This window comes from Hyperolius riggenbachi, chromosome 6 (genome assembly GCF_040937935.1).
Source record: "Hyperolius riggenbachi isolate aHypRig1 chromosome 6, aHypRig1.pri, whole genome shotgun sequence".
Taxonomy (NCBI): domain Eukaryota; kingdom Metazoa; phylum Chordata; class Amphibia; order Anura; family Hyperoliidae; genus Hyperolius; species Hyperolius riggenbachi.
This window is the reverse complement of record NC_090651.1, coordinates 127,001,473-127,017,295: the sequence shown is the minus strand read 5'-3', so window position 1 is coordinate 127,017,295 and position 15,823 is coordinate 127,001,473. Positions and strand designations below refer to the sequence as shown.

At 43.3% G+C, this 15,823-nt stretch overlaps 1 protein-coding gene across 1 annotated transcript in view; it reads left to right on the top strand.

The window, feature by feature from the left end:
* LOC137521091 (calcium-activated chloride channel regulator 3A-1-like) overlaps positions 1–15,823 on the top strand; it is an 81,199-nt gene that overhangs the window by 24,656 nt on the left and 40,720 nt on the right. The window contains exons 3-4 of the mRNA XM_068239876.1: positions 3,659–3,809; positions 15,378–15,486. Coding sequence (XP_068095977.1) covers positions 3,659–3,809; positions 15,378–15,486 — 260 coding nt within the window. The remainder of the gene's footprint in view (positions 1–3,658; positions 3,810–15,377; positions 15,487–15,823) is intronic.

The window sequence follows — 15,823 nt, the reverse complement described above, 5'->3', positions numbered from 1 at the left end:
ATACATCAGCAGGTTTAAGATACTCTGGTTGGTTTGCTCACAAATTCTGTTGTCCTAACCTGAAAAGGAAGAGCTTTCTGTACAAAGACAAGTGACAAGACAAAATACTCTGTACAGCGCTGCGTAATAAGTCGGCGCTATATAAATAAATAAATAAATAAACAAAGCTTTGAAATCTACCCCTCTCAGTACAACCAGCCCCTTCTCTCCGGAGTATCTATACCAGCAAAAAAGGGAAGGTATTCAGGAGCTCAGGGGACACCTGTACTTATGCAGAATTCTATCTAGTTTTCCATCAAGTGTATGCACAAGGTTGTAGAGCTCTGAGTCTTACTATTTCCTATTTTTCTACAGAAATGCATGATTTGAATGTTGATGTTATATTGTGTAATGATAAGGGAAGTAAATATAGCATTTAAAGTGGAACTAAACGGTAAACTTCTTCTCTGCTACAAAAGATTATCCACAGCATGATAACCTTTATGGGAAACACATCTTCATTACAGTTTATGGAAATCCCAAAACAAACCTGAAGTTTTACTTTGTTTAGGTGGATTTACTTTATACACCAACACAGAACACAGAGAAGTGAATTATTCACCAACTATATGTGGAATAAAAACTTTTCATTGTGTGATGTGCAAGAGTTCAGGTTTGCTTAAACAATGCAGAGAAAAAGATGCCTCTGAGCCTGTTGGGACTAGCTTGCCGGACCGATAAAATATTGTGCTCTATATATTATAAGAAACAACTACACAAGTTAAGCAGCACATAAATGGCTAGGGGTCTATGGACTTTAGTACTTCTTCACCCATGTGTGACTAGAAATGCACTGCCAAAAAAGCCCAGCACAGCTCCTAAAAATATTTCTTTATTAGGAAAAAGTGAAATAGCTGTTAAAATGTACAAAAAACTGGAAGCATCTTTGTGCTGTAATGTGGCTACAGCCCGCTGTTTCAACCCATCAGCTCTTGTTATCACCACACAGCACACTGCTCAATGAACTGCAGGGAACAGAATGGAAGGAGTTTTAGTGTGAGGGAGCTGCAGGTTGTTGGCGGAGTGAAGCTGGCTACCACTTAGACTTTGGGCCTGATGCAAAAAAGGTTGGTAGTATTGCAGTGCACAGACATTGCATGGCAATACTGCCATTATTTCCGGCAGCGGCAACCCGCGATACACGACTAGCATCAGGGCCGGATTTGTACTTTCCAGTGCCCTAGGCCTGCAGTCACCAAGCGCCCCCCCCCCCCCCCCCCGAAAAAAAATTACAAAAAAATTGTCCAACACTGACTAGCGATCATTGGTTTCAATGGACTCATTTCAGTTGTGCTGCTCTGCCCCCCATTCAACAAATAATTCCTGTAATTTGCGCTCCTGCCCGAATGTGCACAGCAGCCGATAGTGTTCAGGACATGCATACTTGAGAAATGACGCTGATGTATGACTGGTACTTGTCAAGAATACATATGAGCGCTTTGAGTCCGACAGGAGAAAAACGCTATACAAATGTTCAGATTATTATAACACTGTACCGGCCTCGGTTGCTGTGCACATCTGGGCAGGAGCGAGAAATTACAGGGAGTGCGAGTGGCCAGAGCATGCGCTGCTTCTTTGTCCTCTGTGCGACTGGCTGCAGTCAGAGCCACACACAGGTGACAGGGAGCACGAGTGGCCAGAGCATGCGCTGCTTCTTTGTCCTCTGTGCAACTGGCTGCAGTTGGAGCCACAGACAGGTGACAGGGAGCGCGAGTGACCAGAGCATGCGCTGCTTCTTTGTCCTCTGTGCGACTGGCTGCAGTCAGAGCCACAAACAGGTGGCAGGGCAGTGCGATGGAGAGAAGCCCATCCAAAACAGAGAACAGGTAAGTAGCAAACATCCTGTCAGGACCCACTTTGGCTGTTCTGTTGTAATTAGAGTGGACCTGAACTCAGAACTTCCTCTCTGCTCTAAAAGATACGCAACAACATAACCTTTAAATAAAAACATTTCTTTGTTACAGCTGATACAAATCCTGCAATAAATCTGCAGTGTGTCTACTTCCTGCTTTTATGGAAGCAGACATATTTTTAACATCCTGTGCTTTCAAATGAGCTTAGCTGTTTTGGCAGTCAGGTGACACAGTGTAGAGATTAAAATTAGAACTTGTGACACAGAGGAGGGGGAATTAGACAGGCTCTCTAAATACATACAGGGTACAGTTCTCTGTTTTCCTTCTGTCCTGTGCAAGAGTTCAGCTTCACTTTAAAGCATCTGAATGACATTTATTTATATTTGCTGAAAAATCTATGCATCTCTTTTGAATGCTGAATGTACATATGGTGGTGTGCTCTAACATATTGACAGTATACGGGAACAAAGTCTGAAGAAGGCTTATTTAAATTGCCTTTAAAACGTTTTTCAGGGTAAATGAGGCATGTGGCATCATGTTTTTTTAATGATGTGGGGACTTAAAATCCCTTTCTCTCTCAGATGGGAAATTCGAGTTTGCTCGGATAGTGCTATTCAGATTTTAAAAATATCCGAATTGCTATTCAAAGTTCGGATAGTGGAAAAAGTTCAGATTATCTGGGTAGTTCGGATACCCAAATATTGGATGAGTACCACTGCTCAGGTGTCATTTAAAATGACAATTTAGCAATGAAAGGGAAGAAAACAGCATTTTTTATCCTGCAGTCTCATAGATTTTAGGAGCTGGAGCACAGAAAATTAGTCAGGAAAGAGTTAACTAAGGAACAGAAGAGACCACTGCTAGCTAGGGAAAAAAAAGTCTTAACAACAGTCATAAATTAGAATTAGATAAATTAACATCTGCTGAGGTCAGTGTCAAAGTTGTAAAAAGAGGAGAAAAAACGGCAGAGCTCACTGATGTTTGGGAATGCGTGCATTAAAACTCAGCGGAACTTAGTTCTATCTGCTTTGTAATGTAAATATCTGGTATTTTTCACATCGATCTGTAAGTCTATCATACAAAGAAAGGAATGGATTATCAGATGACCGTTATGATTGATCCTGATTGTTTTAACACATCAGGAAGTGAGAGAGAGATGCAGGGATTGGGAAACTCTGGAATTTAGCTATTAGTGCAGAGCAGGGCGCTGGATGGCTGCGCTGTGGGAACAGAGGAGATGATTTACTTTGACATATGACCTCTTCTCTCTCCAAGTCATGCCGCCCTTCTTATCTTATCTAATTTTATCGCCCTAGGCCGTGGCCTTTCTGGCCTTTCCAGAAATCCGGCCCTGACTAGCATGACTGTTGCTAAGGTAATGCATGCTACTAACTGTAACACTTAGTTAAGTGTGTTATAACTAAGTAATGCATGTTACCATAGCAACAGTTGTGCTAGTTGAGTATCCGGGGTCGCGCTCATTCCATAACTTGCAGTACACAGTGTGCTGGTAGTAAGGGTCATGTTGCCACGCGATGTCTGTGCACAGAAATATCACCGCGCTTTGATGCATCAAACCCTTTGCACTTTTAGTTTTTATATAGCAAACGTGCATTTTTTCTGCTCGCATTTCTGTGGATTGCAATTGTAAAATGGGAACCTGAACTAGGGCTGCCATGTTGAAATTATGTCATCTTTGCAGTGCAAGATTAAGTTCTTCTTTGTAGGCTTAATAAAATGTAATGCAACTCTCATTACTTTTTCAGGCAAGTGTAATAGTTAGCAACCCAAATCCATATTACGGGAACGATCCATATACATTACATTATGGTGGATGTGGAAATGAAGGAAGATACATACATTTTACTCCAGATTACTTAACGGACGACAGTGTTCTTTTGATTTATGGTCCACGTGGTAAGATTCTGCAAGTTCTAACACATCTTCACAAGGTTCTTGTAGTGTTACATTTTTACATTTCAAGTAAATTTTACATGATGTACAGTACAAAGCAAATACAAGCACTTATATAACCGGACCAAGGAAAATCGACTATTAAATGTAATCACATTAATTCCTCCTCCGTCTGTGACAGATCCAGACAAGCTATCCGTGATTAAAACATTCAACAACTCATTTGTTGAAGTACTTTAAATTCAAAGAAGTTGGCACAGAAATGGCATCGCAGTGATGTCAGTTTGCTTCTGAAGAATAGCCCCTAGTTTGTACAACAAAAAGTATGGTTAGATTTTCAGTTGTAAAATAGTTGGTTGCTGGTGTAAATAGGGAGGTGTGCAGGACACACATCTCTTTGCTTACGCAAAATAAATAAAGACAACAGAAGAGTTTTACTTCGATGATACTCTTTTACAGATGACTACAGACAGGAAGGGGGAATCTCTAATGAATTGGATTTCAGACTTGCAATTAACTTTTTCTCATACATTTTCTCCTAGGTTATATTTTCACACTTTTTCCACCTTGTCGTCAATAAAATGCATTTTTAACCAACAGTAAAAAAATACTTCAAATACTTTTAATAGTACTTTTTCATCTACTTTTAGTTACTTTTTTCAGTTGTGAAATGCTGAAAAGTTATTTTAAAGAGAAGATAAAAAATTATAGCCTAGGAGAAAAGTCAGGAGAGAAAGTTAATTGCATAAGGGCCCCAGAGTTTAGGAACACCACTTAAAGGGAACCTAAAGCGAGGCTTCCATATTTATTCCCTTTTAAACAATACCAGTTGCCTGGATATCCTGCTGATCTGTTTGGCTGCAATAGTGTCTGAATCACACACCTGAAACAAGCATGTGACTAATCCAGTCAGACTTCAGTCAGAGCACCTGATCTGCATGCTTGGTCGGGGTCTATGGCTAAAAGTATTAAAGGCAATGGATCAGCAGGGCAGCCGGGCAATATGCATTATTTAAAAGGAAATAAACATGGCAGCCTCCATATTCTTGCTTTAGGTTTCCTTTAATGCAAAATGGACATTTATAAATGTCCTATTGGTACACTAATTAGTACAAATAGGACTTTTAGTAAACCTCCATTATGCCAAAATTATGCCTGCTTTACCTCCTTTAATGGATGGCATCACATTGCCGCATTTAATAATGGCGCATAACTCTGTGCAGCTTTTAACATACTAAAGTGCTTTGAGTGAATTAAAGTTAAAGGACAACTGAAGTGAGAGAGATATAGAGGCTGCCATATTTATTTCCTTTTAAGCAATACCAGTTTCCTGGCTAGCCTGCTGATCCTCTGCCTCTAATGCTTTTAGCCATAGACCCTGAACAAGCATGCAGCAGATCAGGTGTTTCTGACATTATTGTCAGATCTGACAAGATTAGCTGCATGCTTCTTTCTAGTGTTATTCAGATACTACTTCAGCCAAATAAATCAGCAGGGCAATATGCATTGTGTAAAAGGAAATAAATATGGCAGCCACCATATCACTCCCACTTCAGTTGTCCTTTAATATATGGATGGACATGTGTCTTTTTTCAACCCAAATAACTATGTAACTATGTATATGTTACGGCCAGAACCTGAAGTTTGGCCACTTCTAGTTCTGGCCGGCCACTTCGGGTTCTGGCCGGCCAATGCGCGAAGTGGCCGCTGCGCTGCGGCTAATGTTAGAAATGGATTGATTCCTCTCAGGTTAATGTATCTTCTGGCCGCAGCGCAGCGGGCAAACGTATCACAACGTAGTGAATTTATTGCAATTCAGCCGGCGGCAATGTAACAATTCAAGCCGCCGGCTTTTTCTCTGCGCCTCTCTCTCCTCCCCCCCCGCCTCTCTCCCTCTTCTATGGGCAGCCGGCGGGGACACGTCTGTCCCCCCGGAGTCGTTCGTCGCGGCAGGGGAATCCTGCCGTTCTTGCAGAGCGGGTGCTGGCAGAAGCAATGTCTGCGGCCTCCCCGCTCTGCTGCCCTGGCGCCACGAGCGACTCTCGGGGACACGCATGTCCCCGCCGGCTGCCCGTAAGAGGAGAGAGAGAGAGAGAGAGAGGCGCAGAGAAAAAGCCGGCGGCTTGAATTGTTACATTGCCGCCGGCTGAATTGCCGGCCAGAACTCGCATTGGCCGGCCAGAACCCGAAGTGGCCGGCCAGAACTAGAAGTGGCCAAACTTCGGGTTCTGTCCGTAACATATATACTGTATCTTACTGAAAACTTAATCCTTGGAAAGTGTCTTCCCTTCATTCCAGTAGCAGTGAAGGCACTGCACACACGTAAAGATAAGTCTACATTAATCTCTCAAAACACTGCGCAAAGTGCACCGCATCTCATGGAGTCGCCAAGTAAGCCCAATGAAATTAAAAGAGCACAATATTGCCATCAAGCCTTAGGTAGATTATACATAGAAAGCTTAAAAAATAGGCAGAGTATTGATTCCTCTATTAAAAGATTGTGTAGGCTGCTATCTTTACTTGCTTAAGTTGCTTTAAAAAAAGACCAGTGTGCTGGCTGTAATGCAGATATATACGTCATCATTTGTGTTGAGGGTCAGTGGGTCAGTAGTGTAGAAAGCGCTAGGTGCCAACTATTAACTTAAAGAGACACTGAAGCGAAAAAAAATATGATATAGTGAATTGGTTGCGTACTATGAATAATTACTAGAAGATTAGCAGCAAAGAAAATATTCTCATACTTTTATTTTCAGGTATATAGTGTTTTTTCTAACATTGCATCATTCTATAATATGTGCAGATTACACAACACTCAGCATTCAAAATGAGTCTTTCAGAGCAGTCTGTGAAGTAATGACCTCTCCTCTAGCAGAGGAAAAGTAAACAGTTCACTTACAGTTGAGATAATAAAAGTCAGATAACAGCCCTCTCCACGACTAACTTAGTCGTAGAGATTAATGGCTTTTTTGCATAGAGATAACAACTGGAGTTTCTTAGCTCTTCCTGTACTGGAAACAAATAGACTGATGTATCTGATCTTAATGTTTTATTTCTTAGCTGTACTACACATACAAATCATAATATCATCATTTTTTTTTCGCTTCAGTGTCTCTTTAAAGTGAACCTGAACTCTTGCAGGACAGAAGGAAAACATAGAGAAATGCACCCTGCATATATTTAGAGAGTTTATCCTGTCTGATTCCCCCTCATCCGTGACTAATCACAAGTGTAATTTGATCTATCAGCTGTGTCAGCTGGCTACCTCGGCAAAGCAGCTAATTTGTAAACACAGGATGTTAACCTTATGTGTGTTTTCGTGAAAGAAGTACGTAGACACACTGGAGGTTTATTGCAAAATATTTATCAGCTGTAACAAAGAAATGTTTTTCTTTATCCTCTTGAGGACCCCCCCCCCCCCCCATCCCGACCCCCACACACAAACACACACTTCCCCAGTAACCAGGCAATTTTTTACAATTCGGCACTGCACAGCTTTAACAAATTATTGTGCAGTCATACAACTTAGCACACAAATTAATTTTACTTCCTTTTCTGATTGCTGCTGCAATCTGTTTTTTTTGTTTGTTTTTTGATTAATTTAAAGAGGAACTGTAACGACAAAACGGCCCCTGGGGGGTACTCACCTCGGGTGGGGGAAGCCTCCGGATCCTAATGAGGCTTCCCACGCCGTCCTCCATCCGTCAGGGGTCTCGCTGCAGCCCTCCGTGCAGCGGTGACGTAATATTTACCTTCCTGGCTCCTGCGCAGGCGCTCTGACGGCTGTCGGCGCTGAAGTAGGCGGAAATACCCGATCGCCGTCGGGTCTGCTCTACTGCGCAGGCACAAGTTTCCGGCGCCTGCGCAGTAGAGCGGACCCGACGGAGATCGGGTATTTCCGTCTATTTCCGCGCCGAAAGTCGCCACAGCGCCCCCGCTGGAGCCAGCAAAGGTAAATATTGAACTGACAGTCGGCACAGTCGCCGGCTGTTCGGAGGGCTGCGGCGAGACCCCCGTGGGACAGAGGACGGCGTGGGAAGCCTCATTAGGATCCGGAGGCTTCCCCCACCCGAGGTGAGTACCCCCCAGGGGATCTTTTTAATGTTACAGAGTCTCTTTAAAAAGTGTTTTTTCTTTTTAGAAAATATGGTCATTTTTTCTTATTTTTTCCCTCCCTCTGGAATTATAAAATACCAGGTTTTTAATATTCCTCGATTAAGGCTGGCAAGCTGATCACGGAGCTCTGCTGTGTCTATTTACGGAAGCTTGCGCTAGAGTAAGCGCGAGTTTCCGTCAAATCTCACACATCACGAGATCACGCGCCGGTGCAGGTTTGAGGAACAAGGAAGCCACTCTGCGGCCGCAATCCTGCATTAGGTGGTCGCAAAGTGGTTAAAGGTTATTATGCTTCTGCTTATCTTTTAGAGCAGAGAGGAAGTTCCTAGTTCAGATCTACTTTAACAGCCAAGTACGGTAGCATTTTTAAAATGTTCTCAGCACATATTCATTACTTCTTCTCGCTTTTCATATTTTTTCAAAACAGTGTTCTTCCCCAGTTTCTTTTAGCCAGGTGCCTCACGCTCCAAATTTTTGTGGGCACCCGGCTGTCATTAGTTCGCCTTCTAATCTTCCTCCTATGCTGTAAGCAGAGCTGAATCGGCCCTGCATTCCTATGTCATGCCCACCCACCTACTTTTTCATGCCACCCGGCTAGAGATGGCCCGAACATCAGATTTTGGGTTCGCGAATCGTGAATGGAAACTTCCGCAAAAGTTTGAGTTTGCACGAACCGGGTAAACCGCCATAGACTTCAATGGGCAGGCCAATTTTAAAACATACAGGGACTATTTCTGGCCACAAAAGTGATGGAAAAGTTTTTTAAGGGGTCTAACACCTGGAGGGGGGCATGGCAGAGAAATCACATTATATTCCTGAATTGGAGGCATAAAGTCATTTAAAACATATTGCGTGTGTATACATGGATCAGGTAGTGTAAGTAGTGTACTGCTTCACAATGACAGACCAAACTCACTGTGTAATGCACCGCAAACAGCTGTTTGTGTAGTGATGGCCATGCTGGTGCGCATGATGGCGAGAGTGCAGGCGATGGCGGTTTCCAGCCTATATGGTCAGGCTGAGGTAGATCAATGACAGAACAACAGTGACTGTCCAGCTGATCGAATTTGGTCTGTCCACAATGAAGCAACGACCTTATAATCTTGTCTACAGATATCAATAACAGATACAGTAGCAAGCTAAAGCTAAGCAAAGCTTATGATAGACATTGTGCTGGCTTGCTTGCAATATAGATAGAAGCGTATAGTAGACAGGGATGATCACCGAGGTTAATCACTAGTAATCACGAGTGATTACTCTTGATTCAAATAAGGTTTAGTTGCTGCAGGTGCGGGGCTGGATGCGGCGGGGTTAATTACCCATAATGCAACCGTCCGCCGTACGCGTCAACAAGCTTGCAAGCGTCCTATTGGTCGCGTTGCAAGCCTCACTATGGCGCACTTCCTCCTTCAAGCCGGAAGGAGGAAGTGCACCATAGTGAGGCTGTTCGGATACCACTTTTCACTATCTGGATCTAATTTGGATCCGGATACCCAGATATCCGATCCGGGTCGGATATCCGAATTTAAAATTTTCAATCCGAATCAGATATCCGTCCTCAGTATCCGGCCGGATTCAGATATCCAGATAGAAAACCAGAAGTGACCTGAAAATGGCGTAAATGCTTCCAAAAGTCTCTTAAAATGGCAAAAACCCCTGTCAGAGGGCTCTCTCTCTCTCTCTCTCTCTCTCTCTCTCTCTCCCGCTTCGAAAGAGATTTTGGCCATTGAAGGTGATTTTGGCTTCCGCTCGGATATCTGAACTAACTATTCGCCCGGATTTCGGATTTCAGATGGGAAATCCGAGTTTGCTCTAGTCTATTCGGATTTTAAAAAATATCCGAATTGCTATTCTAAGTTCAGATAGTGGAAAAAATTCAGATTATCTGGGTAGTTCGGATATCCGAAATCTTGCTGAGCACCACTGCTTGCAACGTGACCGGGACGCTTGCAAGCTAGTTGAAGCACAGGGCGGACAGCGGCATTATGGGTAACCCTGCCGCATCCAGCCCCGCACCTGCAGCAATTAAACCTTATTTTAATCACAAGTAATCACTCGTGATTACTCGTGATTAACCTCGGTGATCATCACTGATAGTAGAACTACACAGTCCAGCAATGACTGTCTATGGCCTGTATGCAGTGTGTAACACACACAGACAGATATCAATAACAGATACAGTAGCAAGCTAAGCACAGCTTATGATAGACAGTGTGCTGGCTTGCTTGCAATATACATAGAAGTGTATAGTAGAACTACACAGCCCAGCAATGACTTTCTGTGGCCGGCTGTATGTAGTGTGACCAGTGTCTCACATACAAAAAAAAACCCCAGAACAATATGAGGGCTTTGATTTAGGGTGCTTTCAGCAATCAGCAATACACAGAAGCGCCTAGCTAACTGTTCCTGTCTCTGCAGCAATGTCTCTCCCTTCCACTCACTACAGCAGCAGCACCAGACTGAGAACATGGCCGGCGCTGCTGCGTTTTTATAGGGGGGTCCGTGGGTGAGTGCAGCCTGATTGGCTGCCATGTGTCTGCTGACTGTGATGTAGAGAGTCAAAGTTTAGGCCAATGACAAGGTATAGGGGGAGGGTCGAATGCGGTATGTGTTAGTGACCCGTCAGCTGAATTTCACGCGAACTACCTGCCTGGTGAACTGTTCGGGCAATCTCTACACCCGGCTGGAAAAAATTCTAGGGAGAACATTGTAACTTAATTACCACCTGATCCCTAGCTTCACAAATGTTAAAGTGGATCCGAGATAAACTTTTACTCATTGCATAATTGTGTTCCATTCATATAGTTTATAGGGCATTCCTCAAGCCAAATACTTTTTTGTGTTGTTTTAATACTCGAATTCCCTATAAACTAAACAAGCCTCGCCCACAGCTCCTTTTGTGCCTTGGCACTGTAGCAAGGGCTTATGGGAGCTCAGTCTGGGCAGGAGGAGGAGGAGGTTACAAGCCAGAGATTTCAGAGGCAGAGAGGAGGAGGAGAGGGGACTGAATTTACACACAGGCAACCTGATAGCATCTCCAGCCCTCTGCCTGGGAAAATGTGACAAACAGAACATGGCTGCCCTCATTGTATCACAGAAATAAATAATTATAAACTTTTGAAGCTGTTTGCAGCTAGATATAGTGTAAACTATTTACACTTTAGATAAGATAAATAGACAAGTTACTTGTTATAGTTAGGATCTCAGATCTGCTTTAAAGAGGAATTGTAGTGAAAATAACATAATGAATAAAATTACTTATAACAACAACAACAACAACAAATAACATTTGTAGAGCGCTTTTCTCCCATAGGACTCAAAGCGCATAAGCATGGCTCAGACCATTGTGGTACAGAGGAAGAATTTGATAAGTCTGGAAATGCCAGGCTAAACAGGTGGCTTTTCAGTCTGGATTTGAATACCTCCAGGGATGGTGCTGTCTTTACTGGGTGTGGCAGGGAGTTCCAAAGAGTTATCTAGTCAGTGTTTTCCCTTTGTAAAATCTTTCCTCTCCCTGACTTGCTTTCTGAAATTTATCATAGGCGGTGAAATCTTTAGTACTGGTAGGTGATCTCGGTGGAATGGTCATTTGTTTCTGATGATGAGACCAGGATATTTCCTGTAAAAGTGGATATGTTGAATAATTTACTGCATTCTACTATGTGTCATTATAGTTCTTTAACTCATTTCATGTGATTAAGTTCGTACTGGAAAAAAAAAGCATTGCATTCTCTAATGGAACCACAAGATGACAGCAAAGTAGCACAACATCAGCAACATATGACAGACTCCATCTGAACCTCCAAGCTAATTTATAGTTAGCATGGCTTTATTTTTGTAAAAAAAAAAAAAGAGAAAAAGAAAAAAAATTCTACTGGTTCTGGTTCAACGTGAGTTAACTGGGTAGTCAGTAAAACTAGATCTCATATTATGTAATTATGTTCACATATTTGTTAATATTTTCATCTGGATTACCGTAAATGTTTTCACGATCATGGTTTTGCTCACATGTAATATAACAGTTAATAACAAGGGCCATATATAATACTCTGCAGCAGTGCTGCTCGGATACCCCTTTTCAAAATCCGGATCCGATTCAGATGTGGATACCTGGAAAATTTTTTCGATCCGAATCGGATATCCAAACTCAGTAACCGGGGTATCAGGGCAGATTCGGATATCCAGATAGCAAATCCGGAAGTGGCCTTTAAATTGCTTTTAAAACTTTTTTTAGGGTAAATGATGCTCATTTGAAACTCTAGTAGGATTCCATCCTGGAAATTTCCCCAGACCTGTAACAGCCTCATCATTTCATGGATAACAAGTCATTACCGTAAACAGCAAATCCCTCAGTATCTGTGGTAAGCATTTCTGAACAGGGCAGCACTACTGAGCCAAGGAATTGTAACATCTAACAACATTTAGGGGAATGTTTAGCCTTCTTGCTGTGTGAGGGATTTTTTAATTCTAAATTCTCCTTTAATAGAAAGATCATTTGTTCATCTAAAAACTGATCAGCCAGATACTCATCCTTTTAAACAACTAGTATTGTTTAAAAGGAAATAAATATGAAAGCCTCCATATACCTCAATTCAGGTTCCCTTTAAAGTATAGAAGCAAGACAGCCAGGCAACTGGTATTGTTTTAAAGGATATAAATATGTCAGCCTCCATAGTTCTCTCACTTCAGGTGTCCTTTAAGGTTTTAGGTCTATAGCCAGAGTTAGGCCTCATTCACACTATGCACATTGTGTAATGTGTGCTTTATAACATGCACTGTCATAGCCTTGCTAATACCTATAGTACTTGTGCTTTTTTGCATGTTATGTAGAAATGCCTTGTACACAGCATGTTAGAACTAGAGATGTCGCGAACCTTCGATTTTCGGTTCGCGAACCCGATTCGCGAACCTTCGCGGAAGGTTCGGTTCGCGGAAGAGTTCGCGAACCGCAATAGACTTCAATGGGGATGCGAACTTTGAAAAATAGAAAAAATTATGAGTGATGGAAAATATGTTTTAAGGGGTCTAACACCTGGAGGGGGGCATGGCGGAGGGGGATACATGCCCAAAGGGAAAAATCTGGATTTGACGCAAAGCAGCGTTTTAAGGGCAGAAATCACATTTAATGCTAAATTGCAGGCGTAAAGTGCTTTAAAACATCTTGCATGGGTATACATCAATCAGGGAGTGTAATTAGAGTTCTGCTTCACACTGACACACCAAACTCACTGTGTAACGCACCGCAAACAGCTGTTTGCGTAGTGACGGCCGTGCTGGACTGATGCGCAACATGGCCTGAGTGCAGGCCGTGGCAGTTTTCCAGCCCATATGGTCGCCGGGCTGTGGTAGTTCAATGATAGAACAGTGACTGTCCAGCTGATCAAATTTGCTCTGTCCACAATGAAGCAACGACCTTATTATCTTGTATGTAGGTAGGCATAGGTAGGAGTCCCAGTATAGGTAGGCATAGGTAGGTGCCTCAGTAGTTAGCTAGGCATAGGTAGGAGACCCAGTGTAGGTAGGTAGGCATAGGTAGGTGTCCCAGTAGTTAGCTAGGCATAGTTAGGAGACCCAGTATAGGTAGGTAGGTGCCTCAGTAGTTAGCTAGGCAAAGGTAGGAGACCCAGTATAGGTAGGTAGGTGCCTCAGTAGTTAGCTAGGCAAAGGTAGGAGACCCAGTATAGGTAGGTAGGTGCCTCAGTAGTTAGCTAGGCAAAGGTAGGAGACCCAGTATAGGTAGGTAGGTGCCTCAGTAGTTAGCTAGGCATAGGTAGGAGACCGTATATAGGTAGGTAGATGCCTCAGTAGTTAGCTAGGCATATGTAGGAGACCCAGTATAGGTAGGTAGGTGCCTCAGTAGTTAGCTAGGCAAAGATAGGAGACCCAGTATAGGTAGGTAGGTGTCCCAGTAGTTAGCTAGGCATAGGTAGGAGACCCAGTATAGGTAGGTAGGTGCCTCAGTAGTTATCTAGGCAAAGGTAGGAGACCCAGTATAGGTAGGTAGGTGCCTCAGTAGTTAGCTAGGCATAGGTAGGAGACCCAGTATAGGTAGGTAGGTGCCTCAGTAGTTAGTTAGGCATAGGTAGGAGACCCAGTATAGGTAGGTAGGTGCCTCAGTAGTTAGCTAGGCATATGTAGGAGACCCAGTATAGGTAGGTAGGTGCCTCAGTAGTTAGCTAGGCAAAGGTAGGAGACCCAGTATAGGTAGGTAGGTGCCTCGGTAGTTAGCTAGGCATAGGTAGGAGACCCAGTATAGGTAGGTAGGCATATTTAGGTGTCCCAGTAGTTAGCTAGGCATAGGTAGAAGACCCACTATAGGTAGGTAGACATAGGTAGGTCTCCTAGTATAGGTAGGTAGGTAGGTGTCCCCGTATAGGTAAGTAGGTGCCCCAGTAGTTAGGTAGGCATAGGTAGGTGTCCCAGTATAGATAGTTAGGCAGGGCCTGGCTGGCACAGTAATAACAATTACCAAGGTCCAACTGCAACAGATAGGGCTGTATAATGTCAGTGAGCAACACACACAAAAAAAACAAACACATCAGGAAAATATTAGCTCTCAAAAGAGCTGTTGAGGGGGGCTATTTTAGCAATAACAATCAGCCAGGAGCAAGCCAAGATCCTAACTAATCTTTCCCTAGGAGAAAAAATCTGCAGCAGCTCTCCCTAGTCTGTCTATTTGCAGCAGGCACACGAGTGAGTGTCATGGCCAGCGAGCCTGCCTTATATAAGGGGGGTGGGGCTCCAGGGCTTAGTGTAGCCTGAATGGCTACAATGTGCCCGCTGACTGTGATGCAGAGGGTCAAAGTTGACCCTCATAGTGCATTATGGGGCGAATCGAACTTCCAAAAAAGTTCGCCTGGTGCAGGCGAACGCGAACCCCCAACGTTCGTCTGGAACCGTTGGCCGGCGAACCGTTCGCTACATCTCTAGTTAGAACTACACAGTCCATAAAAGCACAGAGATGCCAACATGCCTATACAGTTGTATGGACAGTGTCTTTGCATCTGCTAATGCATTGTGTTATTGCACAAGGTGCATAAGGCATATGAGGCCTTACAAGTATTAGAGTTATATATGTTGACATCCACAAAGCAGCAATTGGGATCTTTAAAACCAGAATCTTCAGAAGGCAGCAGCCAGCCACATTATTAAGCTTTGAATTAAAATAATACATTGTTACACACCGAGGACGGTGATGTAGCAATAGGGGATGAAGAGGTTGCGTCCCACTATGGGCCCTCCATCCACCATAGTATTACCTCTTCAATGGTGCTCACCAATCTGTCCTCCTCCCCCCGCTTACACCTCTCATACTGTGGATGGCCTTGGCAGGTTCTGTCGTTCCATATGAATTGTTTTGTATAGAATGCTTGGAGGGCCAAATGTAAACCATATCTGTACTTAGCAAAATAGTGTTTTATATACTGTATATTTATTGTTGTTATCCTTAATTTTCAGGCAGAGTATTTGTCCATGAGTGGGCTCACTTTCGTTGGGGTGTGTTTGATGAATACAGTTATGAAAAACCGTTTTATGTTTCAGATGATGGCAAGATAAAAACTACAAGGTAATTTCAAGGAGGAGATGGAGGGAGGGAGGATAGAAGTTGGGCCCCCTTCTCGCACCCATATTACTAGACACCAGGGAATATGTATGGGGAGAGAGGTGCCACTAGACACCAGGGAATATGTATAGGGGAGAGAGGGGTGCCACTAGACACCAGGGGATATGTATAAGGGAGGGATCGGTGTCACTAGACACCAGGGAACAGTATGGGGGAGAGGGTCCCACTAGACATCAGGGAAACTGTAAAGGGGAGGAACTAGGCCACTAGCAAATGCTGTATAGGTGATCGAGAGGAAACCACTAGACTACTAAGGAACACTGTAAATGGGAAAGGGCAG